At 39.3% G+C, this 27415-nt stretch overlaps 2 protein-coding genes and 1 long non-coding RNA gene across 3 annotated transcripts; 2 read left to right on the plus strand and 1 right to left on the minus strand.

Moving 5' to 3' along the window:
• Window positions 1–3397: 3397 nt before the first annotated feature.
• On the plus strand, window positions 3398–13997 carry LOC116692097 (opsin-5). The gene is made up of 5 exons (XM_032520112.1): window positions 3398–3733; window positions 10264–10354; window positions 11275–11437; window positions 12691–12817; window positions 12963–13997. The coding sequence occupies exons 2-5, from the start codon at window positions 10264–10266 to the stop codon at window positions 13083–13085; spliced, it is 504 nt and encodes a 167-aa protein (XP_032376003.1). The 5' UTR covers window positions 3398–3733; the 3' UTR covers window positions 13086–13997.
• Window positions 13998–14555: 558 nt separating this feature from the next.
• On the minus strand, window positions 14556–19148 carry LOC116692107 (uncharacterized). Its single transcript, XR_004332628.1, has 4 exons — window positions 18884–19148; window positions 17521–17583; window positions 16985–17059; window positions 14556–14797 (listed from the first exon to the last, which is right to left on the minus strand). It is a non-coding gene; the product is annotated as an uncharacterized LOC116692107 (long non-coding RNA).
• Window positions 19149–19433: 285 nt separating this feature from the next.
• rad21l1 (RAD21 cohesin complex component like 1) lies at window positions 19434–27006 on the plus strand. The gene is made up of 14 exons (XM_032521847.1): window positions 19434–19589; window positions 19959–20131; window positions 20231–20360; window positions 21250–21349; window positions 21540–21643; window positions 22235–22342; window positions 22865–22966; window positions 23233–23331; window positions 23526–23755; window positions 24421–24474; window positions 25017–25190; window positions 25290–25400; window positions 25651–25725; window positions 26032–27006. Exons 2-14 carry the CDS (start codon window positions 19985–19987, stop codon window positions 26212–26214), a joined length of 1617 nt encoding a protein of 538 aa, XP_032377738.1. The 5' UTR covers window positions 19434–19589; window positions 19959–19984; the 3' UTR covers window positions 26215–27006.
• The last annotated feature ends 409 nt before the right edge of the window (window positions 27007–27415 follow it).

The raw sequence follows: 27415 nt of genomic DNA on the forward strand, positions 1-27415 counted from the left end.
TTCCATCTCTATCACTGTTCTGATCTTCTCATTTTTTTCGGTATTCTTCTAAGCCTCCTTTAAGTTCACACCTGACACAAGCGCAGACAACAACTCATTAATCTTGCTTGTTTACAAGTAGACACTTTGACAGAAAGGGCAGTTGGAGGGCTCTGGTGGATTTGTCTACTCCGACTCTGAAGTCTGTTCGCTGCTCATTCATGGATCCGATTCCGAGTTATGCTCCCTGCACAAATATTAAAACTGTCAATGGCCAAGGCATGCAGCCAAATCTCAAGAGGAAAGCTGGCACAAAGACAGAGGACAAAGGATATCTGAGAAACAGAGGGCTGCAGTGGTCTAAAACATGAATCATCTCACACAATGTCCTTTGTAGAGGTTTATGGTGAGAGAAGAGCTTGTGTCCTCATTATAGTGATTGTCAGAAAAGCAGACAGGGTGAATTCAATTTGGCTCACACTCGAGAAAGCCCAGGAGAGGGTTACTTCAAATTAAGGAATCGGAGTGTCTTAGTAATAAGCCCCAGGATTTGACATTTTTTAAGAAGCAGTAACATGTAAAGCTGCACTGGAGATTTTGTCCTCCATCCAATACAAGGTAAAAAACTACAACTTGGCTCAGTCCTCAAAGTGAAGGGTAGATTAAAAGAAGGTAGAGGGGAAAAGAATTTAATGCCTATGGAGTGAAGATCTTCTACAAACATTTTATTTTAGGAGTAGGAAGCACACCGAGGTACACAAAGGTACTGTACATCTCTGGACTTAATAATTTATCATATATACATTGAATGGATGTATGCACATCTGATACCGACCAACAAGGTACTCACATGCACGCGTCGCTGGATCGGCTATTGAAAAAAAAGAACAGAGAAACCTCAAGTGACCAAGAAAATCTAAATGAGCAAACATAAGTACAGTATGCACATGCAAATTCATTTTCAATTGCTTCAGTTTAGTTTATCTGTCATATATTATAAACTTACAAAAAATGTTTTTATCTATAAAATACGTTCATTCATTAGCAATTTTTTTTTAAAAGTGATACATCAGTGTTTGCTTTGTAATCCATTTTTAAGAGCATTTTCAAAATAGATGACCTAATGAATTTCTTTGCAAAAAGTTGCACAGTAAAGAAGGCTCTGATGCACAGGATTAATGACCTCTGTTAATCTGATGTCTCCCGCAGAAACAGGCAGAAAAACAAGTTACAACGGCCCCATCTGATGTGTGTTGAGGTTATAATGTAGCCACCTGGTGTCATTTACATGTCATTCAATCAAGGTAAACAACGGCATGTGTAATGACACGGAGCTGGGGCAGCCCATCTCCACTCGAAGGTTTTGCGATTGTCTTCAGATGGCTTAAGAGGCTGCGGGAACTGAAGGAGAAGCAGACATTAAGTTCTTTTTAACATGACAGAGTGTGCGGCCTGAGAAGGATCAGCACCCTGCGTCGAGGTATTAATATGACAGAACTGCTTTTTACAGCTTTCTGACAGCCCTGCAGCCTCGGCACGGCTTAGCAAGCAAAACTACACTCCCTTAAGCAGCTTTCTATCTATCAGTCTGGGAGCGGCACTACTTCAGACAAACTGCATGGGTAAAGTAGGATGACACAGTGCTTCAGGTGCAGTTGGAATGCTCCCTACTAGGTCTGCTTTAACCGTGTGACCAGTAAAGTGGCTGTCACATTCATTTTAGATTCTTGAGGGTGCGCAAGCCAAAAATGTCACCATCCAGTATTTTGTGTAAAGTGCTTCGTTTGACACCTGCCAAGTATGGGAGACATGTCTGTGAATGGCCCGGCTAGGGTCTGGTTGGCTGGAAATCTGTCTGAAGGCACAATCACCTACTGTAAGTAATCTTGTTCCAGTTGCAAACTAGAACTGGGCAATACATTGATATACTGATATTGTGTTATGAAACTAGATATCGTCTTAGATTTTGGATATTGTTTTATCGTAATATAGCATAAGTGTTGTCCTTTCCTGGTTTTAAAGGCTGCATTCCAGTAAAGTTAAGTAATTTTCTTGACTGTTCTAGCTGTTGTATTATTTGCCTTTACCCACTTAGCCATTATATCCACATTACTGATGATTATTTATCAAAAATCTCATTGTGTCCACCAATAGTCAAAACTATAATATCACTGCGGTATCGATAGAGGTATTTGGTCAAAAATATCGTGACACTTGATTTTCGCCACATTGCCAAGCCATTTATCAAACATTTTGTTGTTTGCAATGCATCCCAACATAATCATTCATTACCAGCCGCAATTGGCATTCACTGAACACAATCATAAACTATGCATGCAGCTCCGTTTATTCACTGTGGAAAATTAGGACCCAGATGAAAGATGGTCAAAAGCTGTTTAATATCGAGATCACGCGATAAGAAGTTCTGACTTTTAGCTCTTATAATATAGCTTCAGTATATCCTGCAATATTAATATTCTCTATTTTATATTCAGAGAGAAAATCATTCAAACAACAGTGTGCTTACTCTCCCACAGGCAGGGCCGCTGTGTTTTAAAGAGAAGAACATCATCTCCTTGTTGGCAGAGGCGATGCAAAAGCTGCCTCTGGACCACCAGAGAAGCTCAGGAGTAGCCAGGCTAGCCGTCTCTCGTATCTCTGTGGTCAAACCAGCTGCTCGCGGCAGTTGGTTTGCACCCGATTTCTGACCTTTATAGGAAATGCATTGAAACAGCCCCGGGATGCACAAGTGACTATGTCCTGTTTTATGATAGACAGTTAAAGAAATGGACAATGTGACGCCGTAGATTTCCACGGAGACCAGTGAAGTCTTTTAGAAGCGCTTTTAAGGTAATCGCCGAGCGTTACTGCGCAGCCTCCAACTGAGCTTGACCACGTAGATGTGACGTGAGCAACCTGTTTGAAAGTTGTAAGTCTTCTGGTAGCTGTGCAAGAGAAATCAAAACCATTCCCAATCATACAGATATGAAGAGCGTAGGTATATGTAAGGAGATAACATAGGCACAGGCTAATTATTGATAGGTAAAAAGCTAGTTAACATTATATATATATATATATATTATATATATATATATATAAAATTAAACTTAAACAGCTAATGGAAGTCAAAACTGCCTGCGAGCTTCTCATGTACTGTACAGTAATCCCTCTACTGTGCAACAGTAAGTCGATATGACACAGTCATTAGCCTATTTTTACAAAAATGCCTGCTTCAGAGCCATAATGTGAGATACAAGTTAATGGAGCATAAACATAAAACACTGTGACTAATTCAAATATATGATTCAAATGTGTACAAAAATGTGTTAAGTATAGTAAGAAAGCAGCAACGGATAGAGGAAATGTGGTAGGGAATGGTACTTTAAATCATCCCTCTCTCTCCCTCTCTCTCTCTCTCTTCTCTCTGATCTGCTGTCACTGTGGGCTTTTCTACATCAGTGGGGCTCGTTGCATCTCCACAATGACGACGACTGCATATTCTGTATGAGAGAGAGTGAGTCTTTGGCCAGCTGGCTGGATGTGTGCAAGTATGTGTCATTGAAGAGGAGGAAGAGGAGGAAAATACCTTAACCCTTCCATTACCCGTCCCACTGTCTGTCTGTCTGTCTGTCTGTCTGTTTGTACCTCCTCACTGTCTCTTTGTCAGTGGCTGGCCAAGCTCCTCTCCCCTGTGTCCTGCTCTCTACCTGGCCTCCATGAGTTTAATTGAGGACAAGCCATTCCTCCTTGGAAGGTAAGATGCACAGCGGTCGGGTGTCTTTTTGGTGTTCCAGGGTAAAGCAAAGAATATTAGACAAAAAGCGAGACTGTTAATGATATATGTTTCATCTTCCAAATGTTGCTGATGTTGTTTTGAATGGTTGCTTGCAGCTCACATCACTCTCAAAAACATTTGTTCTGTTGTTTCTTTCTTTACTTTTATTTTCTGTGCAAAGGTCTGGCAGTCTTTATTCTCACTTGCAGAGGTTGTTAATCTTACAAGTCTCCCTCTAAAATGATAACATCTGGCTGTGTTAAAGGGGGGTTTTCTGACAGACATCCAGGCAAGGTTGAAATACCATCTCAAGGAAGTGAAACCAGATTGTGCTGGCTTTAATGCGGATTAAATGAAGACAGACATCACAGCTAATTCGTGGGATATCTGGTAGGATTAACAATAAGGTCACTGGTCATCCCTCTCTGTAATAAAGACTGCTTTTCTTTATCTTTTAGTCAAAGTTGTAGTTGTTGCAATACTGACCATATCTAAGACATCCTGTCGACTTGATCTCAGGATGCTTGCCACACAGTATTTTCGTGGACATGTGTGTCTGCATGCATGAACTGCCTATTCTTATTACCTGCACAGCCATGTGAAGGACAAGTCATTGGTTTGTGACTCTAGCTTCACATCAGAAGGTAATCTGTGTTGACAGTGATCGATCACAAAGCCAGAGTACGATGTCTTTGTGTTGGACACAACATGATATAACAAAGTGAATAATCTTCCAACTGGAGACAAATAAATGTAAAACAGCTGTCTGTCAGGCAAGACAATTACCCATCACTGGCACAAGGACGTTTGCTTTCCCACACTCAATCAGACTGAAATTATGCAATATGTTAGGGTCATGAAGGGGAAGCAGATGTGGGAAAAAGATTATGATACGGATTATTTATTTTGCATTCTTTGCGGCTGCTTTCTTGACTCAATGAGAGAACAAAGCCCGATTAACATTAAAAGATACTTGCTGGCATTTTATACATGCTATCCTGATTTCTGTTTATTGAGCAAGTTATAAACATAAATTCCTTTTAACCCTAAAGGAAAATGATCCAGTGTTTGTATTGTTTGCATAAGAACGATAATGACAAATTATCTCTGTACCAATCGGATAGATAAGAGCGCCCCATCTCTGAAACCACATCAGTGCCTCCACTGTCCTGCGAGGAAATCCTCCTCTATCCCCCACTTTTATTTCACTTGCTCCTATCCCACTGGCTTAAAAAACAATGCAAAAAACAGCAACTACAAATAGGTTTTTAATCCTCCTCTCTACTTTAAAGTTGATAATAAGTTGTTTATTTGCAGGAAATGGTCAACAAATCTATTGACTGTTAAGTTTAGATCACAATTTGCTACAAGCCAAAGCCACATGCTAAAGATAATTGTACAAGAAAAGCAAGAAAACAAAACAAAAATGTGAGTGTATTGTGTGCGGGCTTGAATAATTCAATTTAACTTGAACTTTTTGCTATTTATCACATGACTACTCTCCACGGTCGTTACATAACATATGTCACCGCATGTCCTGCAACGTTTGAAACTGTTGCCTCCAACCACTCTGTCATGTTGCTAAACCACGGTGTAAATATTGGACTGTGACTGCGTGGCGTTCACTTGTCACTGTCAGTCACTCTCAAACAAGGAGGCAGTTCCACACAAAGGGGGAGATTACAGTGAACTTCAATCTCGCTAAAGGTCGCACACGGCCCTCAGGGGATGTGTTGCACAGCACACTGTGTGTCTGTTGCTTGGAAATATTGCACAACACAATGAATCACAAGCTTAAAAATGTTTATGATACAAATTGTTTGCTTTGCACACAAAAATATGGAGTACAGCGGCAATGAGTAGTCAATAAGCCGATCGAAAGAAAAATTAAGACGCAACTATTTCAGTCTTTTTCCGAGCAAAAATGCCCCCCCCCCATTTGCTGGTTTCTGCTAAAATAAAGTAAAAATTTGCTGTTTTTCTTCTTTTTTTTGTCATTTATGAGAGTGAATCAAATGACTGAGTTTTGGACATTTGGTTGGACAAAAAAAGAAATCTGAAGATGTCCCTTTGTGCTCTGGAAAATTGTGAATAAGAATGTTTCGCTATTTTCTGTGGCCAGGTTGGTCAGTGGTAGAGCAGGCGCACATGTACTGAGAGGTTTACGTCTCGATGCAGAGGTCCAGGGTTCAAATCCGACCTGTGACGATTTCACACCTAACTGTCCTGTCAAAAATTAAAGGTGCAAAATGCCTAAAAAACACGATGTTTTAATATTTTCTGAAACTTAGAGGAGAATTCTGGTGAATTTCAACATGTAGCTCTGTTGTTTGGAAATTTGGAGTGCTGTCAGTAGAGAGAAGAGCTTAGTTACCTATGCACATGAGAGATAGCTCTTGAACTCTTGTAGCTCTGCTGGCGCCACTGGGGTTGTCAGGTTACAGCCTGTTTACTAAGGACATAACATCGGCAAATTGTTATTTTTGTGGAAAAAATACATTTTGGAATATTGGATTGTATGAGTTTGACAATCGACTAGTGTGGACTTCACGGGAAAACAGGAAATAAACAGAGGTATGGATTAACACAACTTTTATGCCTTTCTGTCACATCTCCAGCAGTCAGATTCACTGTGTTCCCTCGGAAGGAATCACTGCACATGGGTCGGCACTTTTAATGACATTTTGAACATGTAAAACTTGCCCTGTTTAACCCTGTAGGGTGCTAACTCTAGCAGGAGGATAACACGGTTTGGTTTCATTTTTCTCTCTACTGACAGCACAACATTTACAAACAGCAGAGCTACGTGTTGGAATGGACCGGAATTCTCCTTTGACGACTAATAGAGAAAATCAGCAGATTAATCGATAATAAAAAATAATCATTAGCCAGCCCGATTATAATCGTCTTGGGGGGCACGCTTGGTCAGAAGAGCTGCATGTTGCAAACAAACAGAGCTAAGTAAAATAAGCAAACAATGTTAAAGATAATTGAAACATCCTCTACATTCACGTCTGTACATACATCGGTAGGAAAAAAAAAAAATTCTGCTGCTGTCCCTCTCCCCTCTATTTCGCACTGGCAATGCATGCACAGAACAGCCAATAGGAACGCTCTCTCTCTAAAATGACCTCAGTGGCCTAAATCTTCTGTGATGGATACATATTCTGAAGCCTGAAAACAGAGCCAAGGAGGAGATTCATAAGGCCAGTTTTCTCACAGACAACTTGAATTACAATATGCTGCTATAACGATTATGGATTTTTTGCTCATAATGGCTGCTTATTTCCTCTGACCACATTCATTTAAAGTGACAGTTTCAGCTTTCCATGGCATCACATCAATGTCACAATTTTTATAACATGCTGAAGAGAAACTGCAGATAGATCCATTTAATTTTCTTCCTTGGGAAAATTACACAGTCAAAATATCTATTTATGTCTAATATATCTAATAAATGGGTCAGGTTAGAGGAAGATGAGGTGCAAATGTGCATTGAAAATAAAACAATGGTGGACATATATAAGCCTGGTCAGCAGCCAGAATATGCTTTACCCCCTCCCATCACATCTGGAGGTCAAGGTCCCTGTTCCTGTCTCACACGTGTTCAATTAATCCCAGCTGAACAGAACAGAAGAATTATTCAGCCCGGCTCAGTGACATGATAACAGTAGTGTCCCGGCTCAGCCAGTCTCAAAATACTCAATCTGTCACAGTGGCCCAAAGTCACAGTTCTGCTGGTTAAGCTCTCTTCCGGCCTACGTCCTCCCTCCAGCTTTCACACTCACATGGCTAAGGGTCCTCTTGGTTTTGTTCCTCTGGTTACATAAACATGCTCAGATACAGAATTCAGCTCAGCTCTGTGTCTGAGTTAAGAGGAACTTTGAGGCGTTCATTTGTTAAATTAAACACTACTGATTCAAGTCAAGTGCTTTATAAATAATGCAGTTTTTAAATCATTTGGCAAGATACTGCTCACGCAGGCTTGGTGGAGGCGCTGGAGCTTAAAGACGAGCACATTGAGAGAGAAGCATCCACACTCGTCTGATCTGGTTCGATCTGTCAAGTTTTAAATCTTACAGGCGTGATGGTTTCTGTCCAAGAGCTTGCATGTGATAAAAGATCTTTTGCCCAGATCATGCAGTATAGGCTGTGAAGTTTAATTCTGAAGCTGGTATCCCGCAGGAACCACGCAGCACCCACAAATTGTCTTATAAATTGAATTGTCTGATGTGACAGAAACAAATAGGGCTGATAAGGAGGCATTCACTATGCTATCAAGTAAAGTAGTTACTGACATTGATAAGTAGGTATACAGAATATGTTATTGCTATGAACTCAGTTGATCATTTGGAGGCTGCAGTCTGTGGTGTTGTACTTTATAACAGTAGGCAGACGTATCTCCACAGCGCTGCGGAGTAAGTTCTGGCTACACCATGCATACATTGTCCAGAATAAGAGAAAAGAAAACACTCCGGGTTGTTTACATTTTTTTAAACCGATTACAATCTTCTGGGGGGGGGGGGGGGGGGGGGGGTGCTAAACTCCGGACGCAGAGACGATGACTATGCAAAATGCTCTTGGGAAGGAATTGTTCTTACTATACAGTCCCGTGAGCTATTTACATTAGCTTTATACATGGTTAAACATCTGGTACCTTAGTGTCACATGTATTTTGTCCATAGCAACTCCGGCCAATCTGTCCCAAAACGTCCCAGTTCAAGTTAGAGAGTAAATGCTGTTGACCTTTTATTTGTAAATCTTTACGATCCTTCCCTGAGAGAACCAAGCCGGTCTGCCTTATTGCAAAATCCTTTATTTATTTATTTATTTTTAAACCTGACATTGACTTAAAGTTTGTTGTTGTTTCCTGTAGAGAACCGTAACCCGCATCGCCGGAACGCCTGACGATTATCCAGACTATCCTTACAGGTGTTTCTACAATTTTGTCCCCCCCATTTATATCAAAAAGGGTAGACTAAATACCAGAAACACAGATTGAGTGCAACAGCATCACAAACTACAGCCTCCAAAATGTAAACAATTATTATGTTAGTATTGCAGAGTGGCGTATCTTGGTGTGCTTAATAAACCGGCAACTGAGTGTCCTTGAGCTTAAGCAATGTGATAACGAGTGTTTTCTTGATTACGTTGATTGGATTTTTAGTTTTAGTGGCACTAAAACCGGTCATAACCACTCCTCCGGGCCGACTGACGGGACATTTCGTCACCGACTGGTGGCTGACTGGCATCGTAATGAGGCCTCGTGTTTCATCCTGTGTGATTGCCTTAGTCGCTTCTGCATTACTTTTGAGAGCACTCCAAGTACTGCGCTACATTGGTCCCTGCAGAGTGCTTTCCTCCCAGGTTCACAAATCATTTTTCATTCTTCTATCTAGCAAAGTGACACACTGAATGGCAATCATGCTCCTGTTTACAGACAGCCAAGACGCTACTGATTGCATTGGTTTCGTGTCTGGCTCATAACAAAGGGCATGAGTTCTTCTGATGCTCTTCAGCTGATGATGAGTGTTGATGATTAAGATTCTTCTAACAATCTATTTGCTCCTCCCAGCAGCTCTCTTACCTCTGCTCATTAGGTTTCTATTCTATCACTTCTTGTGACTGTGGTGCATTTGCATGTGTGCGTTCTTGCATCACCTTTTTTCCATCAAATTTGAGCGCATGTTATCTTAAATCGCTTTGTTCTCAAGCTCAAAATCTCTCGTCTCATACTTCTGTTGTAAATCCCGAAAAGGGACAGTCTTTCCAATTTTTACCATCTGTCAATGCTGCTTTGTATGTTTCTATTTAAAATGAATTGTCCTCATCTTTTGCACACGATTAGTTTCTAATAAAAAAGCTTTTCATCTATTTCTCCAGCTTTAGGCTGTAAATATTGTGCAACAACGAAGTAGGGAAGCACAGCTTGCACTGCAGACAACAGAAAAAACGGGAGAGGTGACGGTTTCAACCATGCAGTGAGGAAATCTATTTTGCTACTGTGATTGAACACTTTAACGACCTTTGCACACTTTAAAGTGTTTTTCAGCCAGGCCGACAACATCAGTAGAGTGAATTCTTCAATGACTTCATTGGCCTGCACGATTCTGGGGGAAATATGATCACGATTTTTTAGCTTAGAATAGTTATCATGATTCTCTGCCACGATTTATTTAGTGTATTGTTTATTGCAAAAATGAACCATGAAACACGACACAAATTACCAAGCATAGATTTGTTTTGGCACCTATAGCACATTGGGCATCGCCACAAGCCTGTAAACCTATTTTATACATGTCTATGTTTAAAACTCACAGAAGAAAGTAGTAGCGTTTGGGATGCTGTCGGCTCGTAAAATTAAATGAGAATCAAAGTCATTAAAAAAGTTCTTTAAAAATTGAAACGGGGTGAATCGAGATTGCGATTTTATAACAATCAATCGTGCAGGCCTAGATTGCAGTATTCACAATTAACTTGTGCGTGACCTAATGTTTACGGCTTTTTAGATGGGAAACGCTTCAGACACGTCTGCTGTGTTTGCCTCCAGCATCTCCGAGGAGCATGACATCCTCATGGGCTCGATCTACAGCGTCTTTTGTAAGTCCACAGAACAAGCAAGTCTCTACTGTGTGGATCTGTCGCTGACGCCACGCACGCACGCACGCATTTTTTGGATTTTTTGGATACCAATTTCATAAAATTCAATTTAACCCTCGTGTTGTCTTCCCGTACCAACATTTTGTTTTTCAACATTTTCACTTTTGTCCCTTTTCCCAAAGTTCTTTGTTGATTTTTGGGACATTTTTGTTGTTGCTTTGACGCTTTTTTTTTGGACGTTTTTGAAGCTTTCTCCGACATTTGTTGTCCCTTTTTGACGTTTTCTAAGCTCTTTCTCACTTTTACAATGTCTTTGTTGATTATTTCTGCGTTTTTTGGGATGTTTTTGTTGTTTTTTCCCCTACATTTCTGTCCCTTTTTTCAGTGTTCATAAATCTTGGTTTTTTTCTTAAAATACTATGAAATTAAATAAAACGCCCAAATTCAATGAAAATAGTGAACTTATCAGTTATTTAACTTGTGAGTAGTGTTGTATGGAACCATCCACGTCATTTATTTTACAATTTGGTTAAAGGAAACCCAAATTTCTGATTTAGACACTTTTTGAAAAGGGGTCAAATTTGACCCCGAGGACAACAGAAGGGTTAACAACAAGAGATTATAAAATTACACACTACGACACTAATCTTTATTTTCACGGTCCTACTTCTTGAGCCCTGTCTCTGTGCGTAACGTAGTTTCCTGTTTACATCTACAACATGTAACGCTAAACAGCATTTTTAGATCTTGGTTCAGTAGAAGCATGCTGCATGCTTATTGGCTCACTGACGCCGATGAGATTTACTCCTTAGATATTGAAACTATAATGAAGCTATAATGGTAATTCAGTCAGTGCCAAAAAAGTCAAATTCCAATTTGGTACACAGCCCTACAGGTGCGTAACTCTTTCTGTTTTACAGGTATACTGTCCCTCATGGGCAACTGCATTCTGCTGCTTGTTGCATATCACAAGCGGTCGACCCTGAAGCCGGCCGAGTTCTTCATCATCAATCTTTCCATCAGTGACCTTGGGATGACGCTCTCTTTATTCCCATTGGCGATACCTTCTTCTCTGACACACAGGTATCTCACACCCCCCTCTTATCTTCCTCCTTCATTTCTCCCATCTCCAAAAACATCGAATTAATTTCCCAGTTAACAATTAGTTGACTGTAATTGGCAAATGTTTCATGATTTACGTCAGGGGTAACCATTTTTAAGCCAAGGACCTCTTAACGGAAAGAGAGACGGATCAGGGACATAGAATGAAGTTGCATATTTTAAAAAAATAATAACGTTCTAGCAGCCTAAAGCCTTTACACAAACTATTTTAGTGCATTGAATACTAAGCTATTAAATCATGTTTTTATGCTGCACAGTGAACCCTTGGGATTAACTGGATTTGTGGCTGGCTACCTTAGTGACTACCTTACCCATAGGCCAGTAAGCCTATCATCAATTTGTTTTTTTAAACTTTCAAAAGTTGCAAATAAATCAGTTAGACCGTGTGCTGGAGTTTCTTTGCAACTTTTGACTTATTGATCCCCCTTCGACGCACCTGTCTCAGGTTATAGATGTGCAAAGTATTTTTCTGTAATGAAAAAAACTTTTTATAAAATGTACAATAATTTGGTGGCACCCTCCAGTAACTCTGAGGACCCTCTAGGGGCCCCGGACCCCCTGTTGAAGATCTCTGATTTACATAATTTCATAAATTTCCTGGTTGCAGCCAGTTATGCATATATACGAGTTTTGGACTGCTGAATCCAAAAATAAAACATAAAAAACATTGGAAGAGGTCACTTTGGGCATTAGGGAAAAAACAACCAAAGCCCTTTTTGCATGAGAATTACCAGGGGACCTTATGGGACGTAGAAATTACACCCCTGTGTCGGTGTTTCGCGCGATGCATTTGCATGGGATGAGGGAAGTCTGTATTTTCCTCGGATTTACTGACATTGTCCCCCACATATGATGGCAAGGCTTTCCTTTATAATTGCCAACGCAGCCAATACATCATGAATCACAGATATGTCCTGATTCACACACAACCTCTGTGTTTGATGAAATTTGGTAGGCAATTTGCGGTGGGATATTAACTTGACAAATTCCACAGCAGATTTAAACTAGGTTAAGATCACAGACGACCTCCGCAATTATTACAAATTACTAGAGGTCCCAGGTAATCCCAGTCCAGTGCGAAATAAGGTAAGTCACTATTTCTTGATATTGTATAGACCATACAATAAATCAATTAATCAGGAAAATAATCAGAAGATTACCTGATAATGAAAATGTCTCCAACACATTTCCCTTTTCCTTTCCTGTGTACACAGGTGGCTGTTTGGAGAAATCACCTGTCAGCTCTATGCAATGTGCGGAGTACTGTTTGGTCTGTGCAGCTTGACCAACCTCACAGCCCTCTCCTTAGTGTGCTGCCTTAAAGTTGCTTCCCCAGCCATGGTGAGGGGATAATAAACTAAACTGATAAGAATGATGTTGCCAACCATAACATATTTGGTCATAAAGCCGAACAGCATGAGGTTGAAGGAAAACAAATCACCACAAATAACTGCAAAGCATCTTTTTGTATCTCTTGTCTGATCAGGTAACAAGTTCTCCTCGCAGCGCAACGAGGACAGGAACAGCTCGATGCGTTTCTCAAATGGACAGCAGGAGAGCTACGGGCCGTGTCTGCACTGCACTGAGACGGCAGCCTCCTGTCACTTGACCGCACCCCAAAGGACTGCCTGCATCCTGACAGGTTCCACCTACACAGAGGTGACAGTTAGCCAGCTCTCTACAAAACCACAGGCTGATTTCTTCTAGTGGTACAACTTCCTTCTTTCATGAAGCAGACGAGACCGGACAGGTGCTCACAAAGACAGAGAGAACACAGGGCATGGACAACAAAACAACAAAGGCCCCGCACGAGTTACAGTAAGAGTGTGTCGGCAAGACTTGATAGAATAGCATCATCACAGGCTTGCAGGGCAATGGCATCCCTCCTGAAAGTCAGCCCTTTCATTGTGAAATTCAAAATTCATTGTGAGATTCAAAATCAGCATTACTTCATCAGATATTTGCCACAGAAATGTATGCATGTAATGTTTTGATGTCTACATCTGTGCCAGCTTGTTTCCGGGCTTATTCTAATATACAGTTATTAAACTGGGTTTTGTGGGGTTTTGCAAATAAGACTGGAATGTCCGTCATTTACACGAAGGACATTTAGACAATAATTTTAACCAAACAGATTTTTTCAGCACCTACAACACATTGCAGTTTTTTTTTGTTTTTTTTGATATAATTTATTTAAAAATTAAAACAGGGTAACTTGAGATCACGATTTTATAACGATTAATCGCGCAAGGCCTTGTCCCATGGCATGAAAATGTCTTTTTAACATTAATATGAGTTCCCTCAGCCTGCCTATGGTCCTCCAGTGACTAGAAATGGTGATAGGTGTAAACCGAGCCCCGGGTATCCTGCTCTGCCTTTGAGAAAACGAAAGCTCAGATGGGCCAATCTAAAATCTTGCCCCTTATGAGGTCATAAGGGGCAAGATTCCAGATTTCCCCTTACTCTGATTTGCCCGCCCAGAGCATTTGGCCAGCCCATGAGAGAGAGACATCATGGCTTTGTTGTCCTAAGTAAAGCTCATTGTGGGACTGGCTCTAGTGGCTGTAATTCTGCACCAAGGCTGAATTTTGGGAAATACTTCAGATACAGTATTAGGGGACCACTAAGGTCTATATAAAAGAGACTTCAGATACAGTATTAGGGACCACTAAGGTCTATATAAAAGGGGACTTCAGATCCCAGTATTAGGGGACCACTAAGGTCTATATAAAAGAGACTTCAGATACGTATTAGGGGACCACTAAGGTCTATATAAAAGAGACTTCAGATACAGTATTAGGGACCACTAAGGTCTATATAAAAGAGACTGTCAGATACAGTATTAGGGGACCAAAAGGTCTATATAAAAGAGACTCAGATACAGTATTAGGGGACACAAGGTCTATAAAAAGAGACTTCAGATACAGTATTAGGGACCATAAGGTCTATATAAAGAGACTTCAGATACAGTATTAGGGGCCCACTAAGGTCTATATAAAAGAGACTTCAAATATGCTATTAGGAATGAAAGAACCAACTTTTAGCTGCCACTTCAAGCCTTCAAAAAAGTATTTGATTCCTACTGTAGACTGCCGGATGAAACAGGCAGAAATGACTTTGCACACTGTAAACCTTCAGAATCTAATTTGGACGCTGACAGAAAGGTCAAGTTCACCTCATATTTTCATTCATTTTGACAGATATTATTCAGAATTTGAATTAGTGACAACCAACCCTTTCCTTAACTCTTATGTTGGTTGTTGGACACCTCACATCTCCAGACCCACTCAGGTCAAAGCTTGATTGCAGTTTGATTCATACCTGTAATGAAAGACAGTTTGATTCATACCTGTAATGAAAGACAGTTTGATTCATACCTGTAATGAAAGACCAAAAGGAACCAGGGGGAACAAAGTCACCCATTGCAGAATATCACACATTAACAGAGGTGCACACACACAAGTGTCCACTATTATTAGACTATATAATTATGCAATGCATATGTATGCCTATTTACTGTAAAAAAAATCTCTTTTGATCTTAATCAATAACAGCCACGTCTGAGCCTACACCCATCATATCAAAAGACTGACAATTGGTTTGCCCTACAAACAGAACATAAACAGCCATTTCCTATATGTAATTCTACTCTACCTGCTTATTGTGGTACTGTGTTTAATGTCTTTATGTGTGCATATAAAGAGAAGCAAACTGTATGTGTTGATATATCAAAACCAATTCTTGTGCAGCTTAATTTACTAAAGAAATAAAAACATTGAATAATCACTGTTGTCCAATTATTTTGGAGAAACAGGAACTTGTCCCATTAAGCCAGGCCCCTTCATATGATCTTTTCAGATTGGGGGGGGGGAATGGTAAAAGAAAAATAGTTATTAAAATGATAAAGTTTTGATGGACATCTTTTATTTCTAACCATTTGTCTGTTCTACAATAAAACCTATGTGACTTGAGTTTTCTGTCATTTTAATTATCTGTGAGCGAAGTGTTGCTTTGGAAACATTAACACTAATCATTTAGCCGACGGCACACCGGGTTCAAACTCACTACCAATCTCCTTCTCTACAAAGGAGTGCATTGACATTATTGGCAGTACCTTGATGCCTCTCATGTTCAAATTCCTGGGTTGGTGTGCAACATTTCCAGATCTCCTCTCACTTTTGAGGCAAAACCTTTAACTTCACGAGACACTGTGACTTAAGGATTAAGATAACAACCCCCCTGTAAGAGGGTTCACCCCATGCAGGCTGAGTCCTGCAGTGGCCCGAGTTCGAATCTTTGCTGTGTGTCATCACCCATCCCTCTCCCCCTTTCCTGTCTATCCACTGTCAATAATAAAGGGAAAAGCCCCAAAAAAACAAGAAAACAGTATGTTTCCTATTACTTAACTTTGAGTAATTATCTTAAATAGCTGCACAATTGTCTATCCATCCATTCATTCAATTATACATTACCAGAAACATCTGTCTGACAGCTACAGCTGTGCCATTCATTAAGAGAAAATCAACTCTACAATTAACGAGATGTTAAAAATCAATGCTAAACTTGGTAGATTGGACAAAAATAATCCGTGAAGGGACTCTCTTAGGGAGTTGAACATTTTAGTCACATCTTTGTTTGCTACTAAGGAAGGAATTTATGCCTCCTCCCTTAAGGATTTAGCCAGCCCGAAAGGAAAATCCCCTGCAGCAAAATTATAAGGATTGAGAATAAAAATAGGAATTCAAATCCTCTCTAAATGTCTTTAGAAGCAATTCACCAAACAACCGTTGAACAATCAGAACATGAACTTGAAAATGAGAGCTAATGTCAGTTTTATCTCCAGAGTCAGGCTGTACCGGACTCGCCTGGTGATTTTCACGGCAGTGTTAAAAAATGAATATAGTTTAAGCAGTTTTGTCAATTGGGATTTTATTTCCATAATGTACATTTTTGTTTATCAAATTGACAGCCATAACAGCAAAATGTACAGATTTCTGTGAAATAAGGTACCACAGACTCATTGACTTTCTGTACACGGACCGATAATGCTTATAGGTAGTTACCCCCCCCAAAGGCCCTTTCTATCTAGGGCTACACGATATGAGGACAATATCTAGTTGCAATTATTTTGACTATTATTGCGATTGTGATAGGATTCACAATATTAGAGGGAATTGCCCTTTTTTGTGTTATTCTCATTTTCATTGAAAATTACTAAAAATATATATTTTTTTAATGAATATAGTGTGATCTTTGCGAGGATCTGTACCAAACTTAAGTCTGTAGGATAGGATTTGTAGGCCAGGACGTCTCTGCAGCGCCACAATACTTGATTCACAATGGTTTGACACAAGTATTGTCTTTAACAAATATTGCACCCCCCTGCGATTTGGGTATTTCATTAAATCCATATTGCGATTTCGATAAAAGTGTGATGAATTGCGCTGCCCTTTTTCTGAGCCAGGAAAAACCCTGATACGTACGTAGTGTATCATCTGCTGAACTGACCTGAACTGGAATAACTGAAGACTCCAATGCCAGCATGGAAAAGTAGAGACTACTCAGATGCAAAGTCATTTTTCCCTGTGTGAAATAAAACAAAAAAGATCCTGAGGGTAAGCTTTTTATTTGCAGCCAACCTAGGCCACTTGTGAGATGTAGCCAGAAAATGAATTTAAATAAAAAAGAACTGGCATGGACACATGATAAGAGCTTTGAATAATTGTCATTTCAAAGATAACGAAGTGAAAGTGTAGTTTACAGAGTGAAAGATCCAAAACATTGTACTGCACATCTTCATCCAGTATCTCACTCTCTCTCTCTCTCTAGAAATTCCGACCATGGCCTACAATACCAGCTGTTCTTGTGCAGCCACACCACCCGGGGCACCCAATTAACACAATTTGGTTTTTTTTATCTCGGCATGTTAATATTTCTCACCCAGACATTGCTGGCTCATGGGGACTTGAGATCAATTGTTGTACCAAGTATGTTTGAGAGAAGGAGAGAGAGAAAGAAAGAGTGTTCAGGCTTCCTCATCTTACCTCTTGACTGAGAAATCCACAGTCCCTTCTGACAGGTTCATCTTGACGTCAACTCCCACCTGCCTTAATCAAAATGTAGCTAGTTATGACTGTGCACTGAAATAAATAATCAAACCTATAATGAACTAATTTGTTTACTGGGCTTAAATTACTAAACGGCCATACTAGTGGTGTTGCATGCTGAATGTACTTGGGAGTTCCAATAATGTAGAGCTGAAACGATTAGACAACAGAATAGAAAATCTCTAACTAATCATAATAGTTACTGTATTGTATGTAATGTTTAAGTCATTTATTCATTTCAGCTCCTAAAGGATTTTTTTTTTACTGTTGTATCATTGTAATTGTTTTGCAAGCCTTTTGTATTGGGGTTGCATAAGATTGCTTCTTCTATATTTCAGTTCCATAACAGTGTGATAAAAGGTGAATTTTAGATTCAAACTGTCATTGTGATAGCACAGGTTGTTTCTTCCTACTGCTGCTACAGGTCTGCATGTGTCAGTGTGTTCAGGTGGCCTTGCTGTATCCAATGCTGCCCTCTACTGCATTCAAATTAAAAAAAACACATTGTGGAACAGCCAAACTACTAAATCTCCCAGGTATTTTTTTTTGTATTGGCTGATATGTAAAATATTTTTGACTAAATCTGCAATTATGCCAGGATAATTGAAAACAACTGTGTAGGTTGTAGGAAAGCCCAAATGTGTCACTGCTGCACCCTCAGACCGGTCCTTCTCCACTCCACTAGTCAGTAAACCAAAAATGGCATTACAATAGTTTTTGGCACTGCCAAATATATTTGTAACGTTAAATTATGAAAAAAAAACATATTGACATGAACTACAAACAATATCCTGGCTTACCGCTTTACATGCGCCTGTTGAAACTCGCACAACAAATTATAAAATCTAGTGGCATTCACACAAGGTGATTATTTTAGCAAATATGTATTCTTTTTGTACCTGGAAAAATATTTTTACAATTGAAAAACAATTTTTACAATTTGAGACATTAGAAAAAAATGTTCAAAGATGGAGCTCCAATGTAAACTTAGCATTTACCATATTATTCCAATAATAGACCAATTTGGAGTGACACCAAAATGGGCTATACTGTATACTCATCACACATTTGATGGCTGCTTTATTGTGTGACAGTGAGCTAGCATGCACAATACAATTACCCTCAAACCAAAGCAGCTAAAATTGAACTCAGTCGTTATTCTTTTCATTATTTACACCTGTGTCTCACTTCCAGGTCAACATATTTTGGGTAAAAATGGCTGAAGACAGCCTTGGCTCAACTAATTTGACAATTACTTTAAAATGGATTTAGCTTAAAACAATGGAGTCGTCACACTGACCTGTTTTTCTGAAGCAATTTGAGCACATCTCGCTATCTGGCATGTGAATTACTCTTGTTGAAAATGTTTTGTTACTGCGTCTTACAGGACTCACTTAACTTTTAAACTACCAATTTTGGCAATATGCTAACATTGTAAATTCGACACCAAGAGCTAAAAGCTAGACACAGTTTTGGAAATCATGTCCCAACTTGCTAACGTTAGCTTACGGTTAGCTAGCTATGGCTAGCGGTCACGGCACCATAGACAGTTAAAGACATTTATAAAAATATGAGGAAACCGACAGGAAGCAACGTCACCGGCACGCCAGGTAAAAGAAAAAAAATGTACACGCTACAGAATTTTTTTTGAGATTTATTTGTATTTATTTACTTTTTACTAATGTTACCGTTGTTTATATTTATTTATTATTTGACTTCATAGCTCACTGTTGGTCATTTACCATGTGTCCTGATTAAGAATATATCGAAGTTGTGTGGAATTTACACAATAAAGGTAAAGTTAATGTAGGGAAAGAAACAGTTATCAATATCAATTATATTACGTCACTTTCTGATGTAGTGAATATATAAAATCGTTTGATCAATCACCCTTTTTATTTTATTTCTGGCGGAAGTCGCTGCTTGGTTATGTCCTCGCGGTGAATGTGATGTGTTGTGCACGCTCCAAATGTCAAATGTCAAAACGCGGCACTTTCAAAGTTAAGGTAGGCTGCTCTGTTTATGCAACGTGTATAATGTTAATAATTGAATTCCCAATTTCATCGTTCTACTTAAATTATTTACTGTATTAAAAGATATTCTGCCATTATGTTTAGTTAGTTATATGTAAAAACAACTAGTCGCAATTTAATCTTAGCCAGCTAGCGATAGTTAACGTTACTAGCAAACGTAGCTAGCTAGCTAACTTTAGCCAACTTTGACCCTAGAAGTTCAAACTCAATTAGCAATAACACTTAACAGATTAAACGGCTAACTACTGTTCTACTAAGTTACTGTAAGGGCAGCTAAGTTACTATAGCCGCATTTGTCAGACACATTGGAAAGGTTTAGCTAATCATTGTTGTGTTTTACAGGTGACATCTAGCTTTGGTATTCCAACATGATGTTCTACACTCAACTCTTCACTTCCAAGCGGGGGCCTCTTGCCAAAATCTGGCTAGCAGCGCACTGGGAAAGGAAACTCACAAAGGCCCACGTATTTGAATGTAATTTAGAAACAACAATCAAAGACATAATTTCCCCTAAGGTAAAACATGTCAAAACGCATGCCCAAAACGCCCACATAATGAACTAACATACACAGAAAGTATGACTGCTGTGTAAGATGTATGTGTGATCTTTGTAGATGAAAATTGGTTTGCGGACATCTGGTCATCTGCTCATTGGTGTGGTCAGGATCTACTCCAGGAAAGCGAAGTATCTCCTTGCAGACTGCAGTGATGCCCTGGTTAAAATTAAAATTGCTTTCAGGCCAGGTAACATCCTGTTTGTTTTGTTAGTGACAATTGTAGAGACAAATAAAGGTAACACAGAGTACAGTGGAATCAACACCTCTTAAACATTTTTAACAAAACTGAACATCATTCATAACACTTTATGAAGGTAGAATTTATAGCAGTAGTTTTAGCTAGGTGTATCTAATAGGCATGGGCCGGTATGAGATTCTGATGGTATGATAACCTTCAGCAAAAATATCACGGTTTCACAGTATTACAGTATTGCAATGACAGCTATAAATGTATTACTTTTTTAAATGTCTGGGGAAAAAAACAACAACAATGAAATGAAAACAATGTATTTTATTTTGAAACACTGCACACTGGCAGAGAGAGGGATTTCTAAACTGCACTTTCTGTCCTTGAAGACACATTTTAGTGGTTTAGAAACCTTGACTTTATCAAACCGGTAACCGGCCCATGCCTAGTATCTAATCAACTGGCAACTGATTAACATTGGTAAATACTTTCCCTAATGAAAACAACCACCAGAGGGTGACATAAATACTTAACTAAGTTATTTTGGAAAGAATGGTGTTCAATGCAAGAATGTTGTGTGTGTTTTTTCTTGTTTACAATACCAAACAGACTAAACTGCAGCTAAAACATCTTTTTCTACATACTCTACGAGTAGGTTAACAAGCATCTCTGATTGCATTAGTTCAGCTAACAAATAACTATGTGTAAAATCGTTAAGACTACACATTCAGATGTCAACTCGACATGACATTTTAGTACCTTGGAAAGTTCCAAAGAAATACCTCTTTGGTTCAATTATTTATTATTATTGGGTGCTGTTCTTACCTAATTTAGTTCTAAACGCAGTACATATTTGTATTATTTTCCCTGTTTACTCTCAACACACCAGGTCAGACAGATTTACCTGTAGAGGGGCTTGAGGCAACACTAAAAGCAATTACCTTGATCGAAGATTTCACTGCCTTTGATGCCCAGCTACCAAAACCAAGGTACCGTTTTCTCCTATTCTCCAAGTATTCCTAACCTTACATTGATATACTGCAGGTTTCTTTGAGACATGACACCCAAGGTTTGGCACTTTAAGGGGCACAGGTTCATTCACAAATGTAATATTAAACTTTTTGTTCTTCTTAAATAACCATAATTGTTCCCACTGTTCTCTTCATACTGGGACAACAGTGACATAGATGTGGTGGACCACTTTTCACTGAACCAGTGTCGATCAGAGGAAATCACTCTGAAAGAGGATTATGGAAATGGATTTCTGAACATGGTAGATTTCGGTAAGTTTGTTAACAGTTTCTTCCCATTTTATGGTACTTTCTGATTTAATGTGAGCTAATGTCATTTGCCTTGGTAGTATAAAGCATTTTGGTAATTTCAGCAATAATTTATTCCTGCTATGTGCACTATATCTATTTCTCTGTAAACTTTATAACATGCTTCTTCATGATGATGAATTTAGGTACTGCTGCAGTAAATACTCAACCAGCACAGCAAATCCAAAGCTGAAAATAGTCCCCAATGAATAAGTTATTTACCCCTGATCAAGTAACATTTACTAAGAGCTACAGTCGCCAGATATTTTAGAAAACCGTTTAGAAATTAAATTATATATGCGTGACCTTCTTTTAAAGATTTAGATATGCAGCCATGAATGTGCTTGAGGCGGATTTTCACAAACATGATAGGAAAGTTAGAAATGAATTGAGAGACAGACTAAGGCATTGTTGGTTTTGATCTTTTCATGGGATTTGTTGACAATAACAAAAATATATGACATCAGCCTTCTCCTTTAAAGCATGGTTTTCTGTGCAGAGCTGACGTCTCATACTGACTGAATTCCCCCACATTTTGTGTGCCTTGATGCGTAGGTGAGGAGACCCCGAGCCACCATGATGGGCTAATGGATATAACATTCCAGAGCCTGACTCAACACGGAGATGCTTTTGGGGATGAGGATAGAGGATTCAACCTACTCGGTAGGGATTGTGAATTGATCAGGATTAGTTTTTTGCCCTATTTTTGTCTAAAGAACATAATGTACTAAAAAAACAATGTCACTGTATTTTTAGTGTTGTTAATAGTGGGCTTTAACCTTTCGCCAAACTAGGCAAGTACTATGTCAGACTATAATGCATATAGCAACAGTAAACAGTATTATGAAGATATCATGTTGACACAGAAGAGGCCAGAAGCAGAAATTCTGCCTGGCCTTTATGTCCTCTGAAGAACTAGTGTTCAGGGGCTGTGTGTCTGAAGGGTCCAGCCTCTGAATTGGGACACAAAGAAAAAATAGCATCTGAGAGACCGTGTGACCTGACTGCTCATTAAATCATGACAACCGAATTAGAAAAAGCAAGAAAATCACACCTTTATTACAATTACATTCAAATACTAAAATGATCTACTGTAAATCTTTGCCCTTTTTATGTCAATGTTGATTTTTTTTTGCTGCTTTTAAAAAAAGTGATTAATTCTTTAAATTTTTTATAACCCTGTAGACTTTCTGACAAACCCCAGTGATAATGCTGAGTCCACCGACTTCATCCTCGAAGAGCCTCAAAATCAAAATTCAGAGATCTCTGCACTCACTCATCAACAAGGTAAATATACAGTACAGACGTTATATACATACTGTGTTCACCGTCCATTAACATTCATGAAAAGCATATCCATTTAAACTGCTGGCTGATAGTAGTTCAATAATTATTAGTGCTTTGCCTGGAATTTGTATGTAACTGGGTTAGCAGATGATGAATTTGTTTTATGGTAAAGCCGCACCAGTGGATAGTGTTATGTTTGGTTCATAAGTGCATTTGAAAATGACTTATTTTCAAACTCAAAGTAGACTCCAATATGTGTTTTCCAGATGCTGACAACAAGATGTTGGTGACCCCTGCACCGAGTGAGACCACCGTGCTCGCTAATGAGGAGGAGGCCTTTGCCCTTGAACCTGTGACCATCACTCGTAGGCACAACCAAACAACTCTCAAACTGTGTTCCTTCAACTCATCCTTCCACAAATCTACTGTATATTACGCAAAGCATTTATTGCCGGCATCCCTAACCAAACTCTTCAAAACCGTTGACCTGGTGTCCATTCCGTGCCACCCAACGAGGCTCAACAACTATTCCTGATGACTTTCTACTGTTTCTTTTCAGCAAATTCTGAGAAAAAGAGGGGAAAGAGGAAACGCAAGTTGGTTGTGGACCAGTCTAAAGAGCTGACCAATGAATTCATCAGAGAGCAGCTTTCCGACTATTCCGATCTGGTTGCCCCATTGGACATGGCCCCACCAACCCTGCAGCTCATGCAGTGGAAAGAAAGCGGGGGTGCAGACAAACTCTTTGCACAGCTGTGTTCCACTGTAGCAACTCCACACATAAAGGAGGTAAAATATGAAAAAATCCCCGTAATGTTTGTCTTTCATTTTAAAAACAACGTCAAAAGGAAACATTTAATTGAAATTATGCGTTATAATTTAAACCTAGTTTGTCTTTCGTCTTTGCCCAAAAGATTTTTCCGGGGAAGTGTTTGGGGGGTAAAGGGGTTGAGATGGGCCGGAGGCAAGAAAATAGGGGAATTTCACAAGCAGTGAGAGAACTAAAATTTTTTATAAAACATAACTCTATTTAATGTATTGTGGTGAAAAAAAAAAAAAATATCCCCATAGTTTACCCCAGATAATTTTTTTATTTTTTTGCCCTTTTTTTTACGTATTACTTCTTTGTTGTATTTTTTTATTTATATGTTAATTTTTTTATTTTTGTCAGGTGCTTTTTTGTCTCTTTTTTCTTTGCTCAAAACTAAAGCTTAGATCGTGCCCAAAAAATCAAGCCCCCTTCATGGGCTTTTTATCTGCTTTTTCAAAAACAATTTGGGCAAAAATGTAAAATGGTTTATTTTCAGAATGGATCCAATGAAGAAATAAAAAAAAAAAAAAAGAAACGTAGCCCCGCCCTCAGCCGATGTGGGGTAACGTCAAAGGAGCAACAATCAAGCCCCCGGAATATCCGGAGACTTTCTTGTCTCGATACCTCATTCTGCCCTTCCCAGGGGGCAGCCGACGCCCCTGGCCGAAACAGGGATGTAGACAAATTTCCTCACAAAGTCAGTGCAGGAATTTGTTACCCAAGGTACGAGAGAAGGGAGAGGGATAGTTTTTTCCCCCAGAATAAGGTATAAATTAATTTTAAAAAAAACACGAATGCTTGATCAAGGGCCCGGCCCCAGGATAGCGGCGGAAAATATTGGGTCAAGTTTGGGCTCGGGCAGAGAATCTAAACTCTAACTGTGGCTCAGCAGTAGAGCGGTTGCCTGCCAATCGGAAGGTTGGTGGTTCAATCCCTGGCCCTACAGTCCCATGTCAAAGTGTCCTTGGGCAAGACACTGAACCCCGAGTTGCCCCCGATGCTGCGCATCGGCATTGTGGCGGCGCTTTAAATAGCTGCGGCTCAGAGGCTCTCTAAAACTGTATTTCGTTGCATTGTACCTGTACATGTGTAATGACAATAAAGTTGAATCTTATCTTATATCTAAACAGCCTGCAGAAGAATTCCTATGTGCCTGGACTGTTTAGTGAATGATCAAATGGCAAATACAAAAAACATAAATCTTGTGTTCTCTGTTCTGCCTCTCCTGTCATGCTATAGTTACATGTAATCTGCTTTATGTGTATAGTTCAAAGGGACATAAGCGCCCTCACCACAGACAACGTCAGTATCGCAGATTCATCAATAGATCTCGAAAGAAGCCACAACACTGAGCCGACAGACCCTGATCACATAAATGACAATCAACTTGGGAATTACTCAGAGCTGGCACAAGTAAGCTCGGGCCATGTGAAGAGAAGGATTCCATTCTCATTCATGATACTCTTTCACCTTTTTATCATTGGTCTATAATCTGTGCTGTGTGTCGGTCAGGATGAAAACAGGTCGGAGTTCACTCATCCAGAACTTCCGTCAGAAGACTCCATGTTTGTCCATCCGTCTTGCATACAGCAGGAGACTCCGTCAACCTCCCTCCACACTCAGGTGCCTGTGAACGCACATAAGTTACAAATAGAAACAGGGCAGGGAATTAGACTTTGTAGCTCTCCAGATTTCACTAGCCTTATTGAAAGTGAACTAGAAATGGATTGTTATCTAAAAAAAAAAAGACTGGTGCGGTAAACAAACTACAAATGTATTAGCGTTTGCCAGATGGTGTGTGTTAATTTCCCATGCTGCCTTGGAGATGTTCCTGGCATCCCTGACTAAAATATGGTCCTTTTCTAAACTGCAGTCTATGCTCGACAGCCAGGACTTTGAGGAGAAGAGGATCAGCAGGCGTACACAGAATCTTCTGAACACACTAAAAGTAAGGACCTAAAAATAAATGTTCAGCTGTTAGAATGACAACTAAACCAACTACCGCATGTTATATTTTATAAATGTATAAAGCCTGTATGTTGATGACACAGGGCCGCTGTTTCAATGTTAGGCAGTCTCCCTGCTCTATGGCAGATCCAAATCTATGGTCACAGTGGGCAGGGATTTAAAGGTGACAAGGCTGGGGTGGGATTAGGGAGGATTTTGGGAAATTAAATTCTGTGTGTGTGCCTCTGTGTGTGTGTGGTGTGTGTGTGTGTGTGTGTGTCTCTCTCTCTGTGTGTGTCTCCGGCAGAGCCAGAGCAACAGTGTTACCATGTTTAGCCTGAAGGCACTCTGTGAAGAAAGCACTCGTTTGCAGGCTGCAACCACTTTCTTCTGTCTTCTGGTCCTGAAAAAACAAGACGCCCTTCATCTGAACCAGAGAGCACCCTATGAGGACATCCTTCTTACTCCTGGACCTAAGTTCTACAATTAGTAAATCAGAAAACAGTTTCTTTAAAAAACAGAGGTGCCGTTCTGGTTCTACTCTATCTGCCTCATGCACAAGTATCAGATGTTTGCGTTGCTATGTCAGTTTCCCAGGGTAAAATTTAATTTACTCAAATAGGTTTCTGGGCAGAATGGTAAAAACAGCTTGAAAGAAAGATCTAACTTTATATTATATGTCACACACACATTAATATATGAGTGTGTCTTAAAACTTGTAAATATTTTGTTTGTTTTCTGCACTTTTCTTAAGTAAGAAATTGGAAAAGGATCAATGAATCACTCTTCTCTAAAACTCTTTGCCAGACTGTTTTTATTAGGCCTGCCGCATCATACAGTATCTAACACTAGATACATGTATGGCTTTCACGTCCCTAAATATTTTAAATAATTGAGTATTTATTTTTTATAGTGTTCAATAGCATGACATTACAGTTATTCTTGGGATCTTTGAGGACTGAAATGTCCTGTATGTTCAGTTGGTGATTTACACCAGTTCCTATTCTATTTATTATAAACAAGGATTTTAAGTATGTATGTACTGTATGTAAGAGCTGCTATGCACCAGCTGCCACCTGAACTGTTGTCGTGCAAAATGGACATTTCATTATAAGCAAATATTGCAAAAGTATTGCTCTAAAGTACAGGTATTATTTGTATATATTTAACATTGTTCCCTGTTTCCTAGCACATATACATGTTTTCTTGATTTGGATACATTTGTGCAGCTTTAACAAGTTTTAATTTTATGTTACTAAAGTTTGGGATATGAAATTCAATTCATATATTCACCTTTTGTACTTGCAGTCAAAATTTATTCAATTTCCAAATCCATAAACTGGAGTACTTACTTCTGTACAGCACTGAGCTGTACCCTTAGCAACAAATGGAGTGACTGATGTTAAATTATACAGTATTAATAGATGCCAATTAAGTTATTTTTCAGCCTACAACTTCTCAGATTTTCTGTTTTATTTTCTGCTCGTTGCACCCCCGACATCACACATGCTAGTGGGAGAGGGCCAGTAATAGAGACCATATGCTTAGAAGACATAAGAATAGCTTTACAAAACTGGACTTCCCGCTCGTTCTTGGGAGTTCATTATGTAAAAAGTCTTGAATTTACAGTTTAAACCATTTTAGATGTTTTTTTTCTGAAATTGTTATGTGTTAATGAGTTTTCACCTTCG

Source organism: Etheostoma spectabile, chromosome 7 (assembly GCF_008692095.1).
Source record: "Etheostoma spectabile isolate EspeVRDwgs_2016 chromosome 7, UIUC_Espe_1.0, whole genome shotgun sequence".
In the NCBI taxonomy this organism is placed as follows: domain Eukaryota; kingdom Metazoa; phylum Chordata; class Actinopteri; order Perciformes; family Percidae; genus Etheostoma; species Etheostoma spectabile.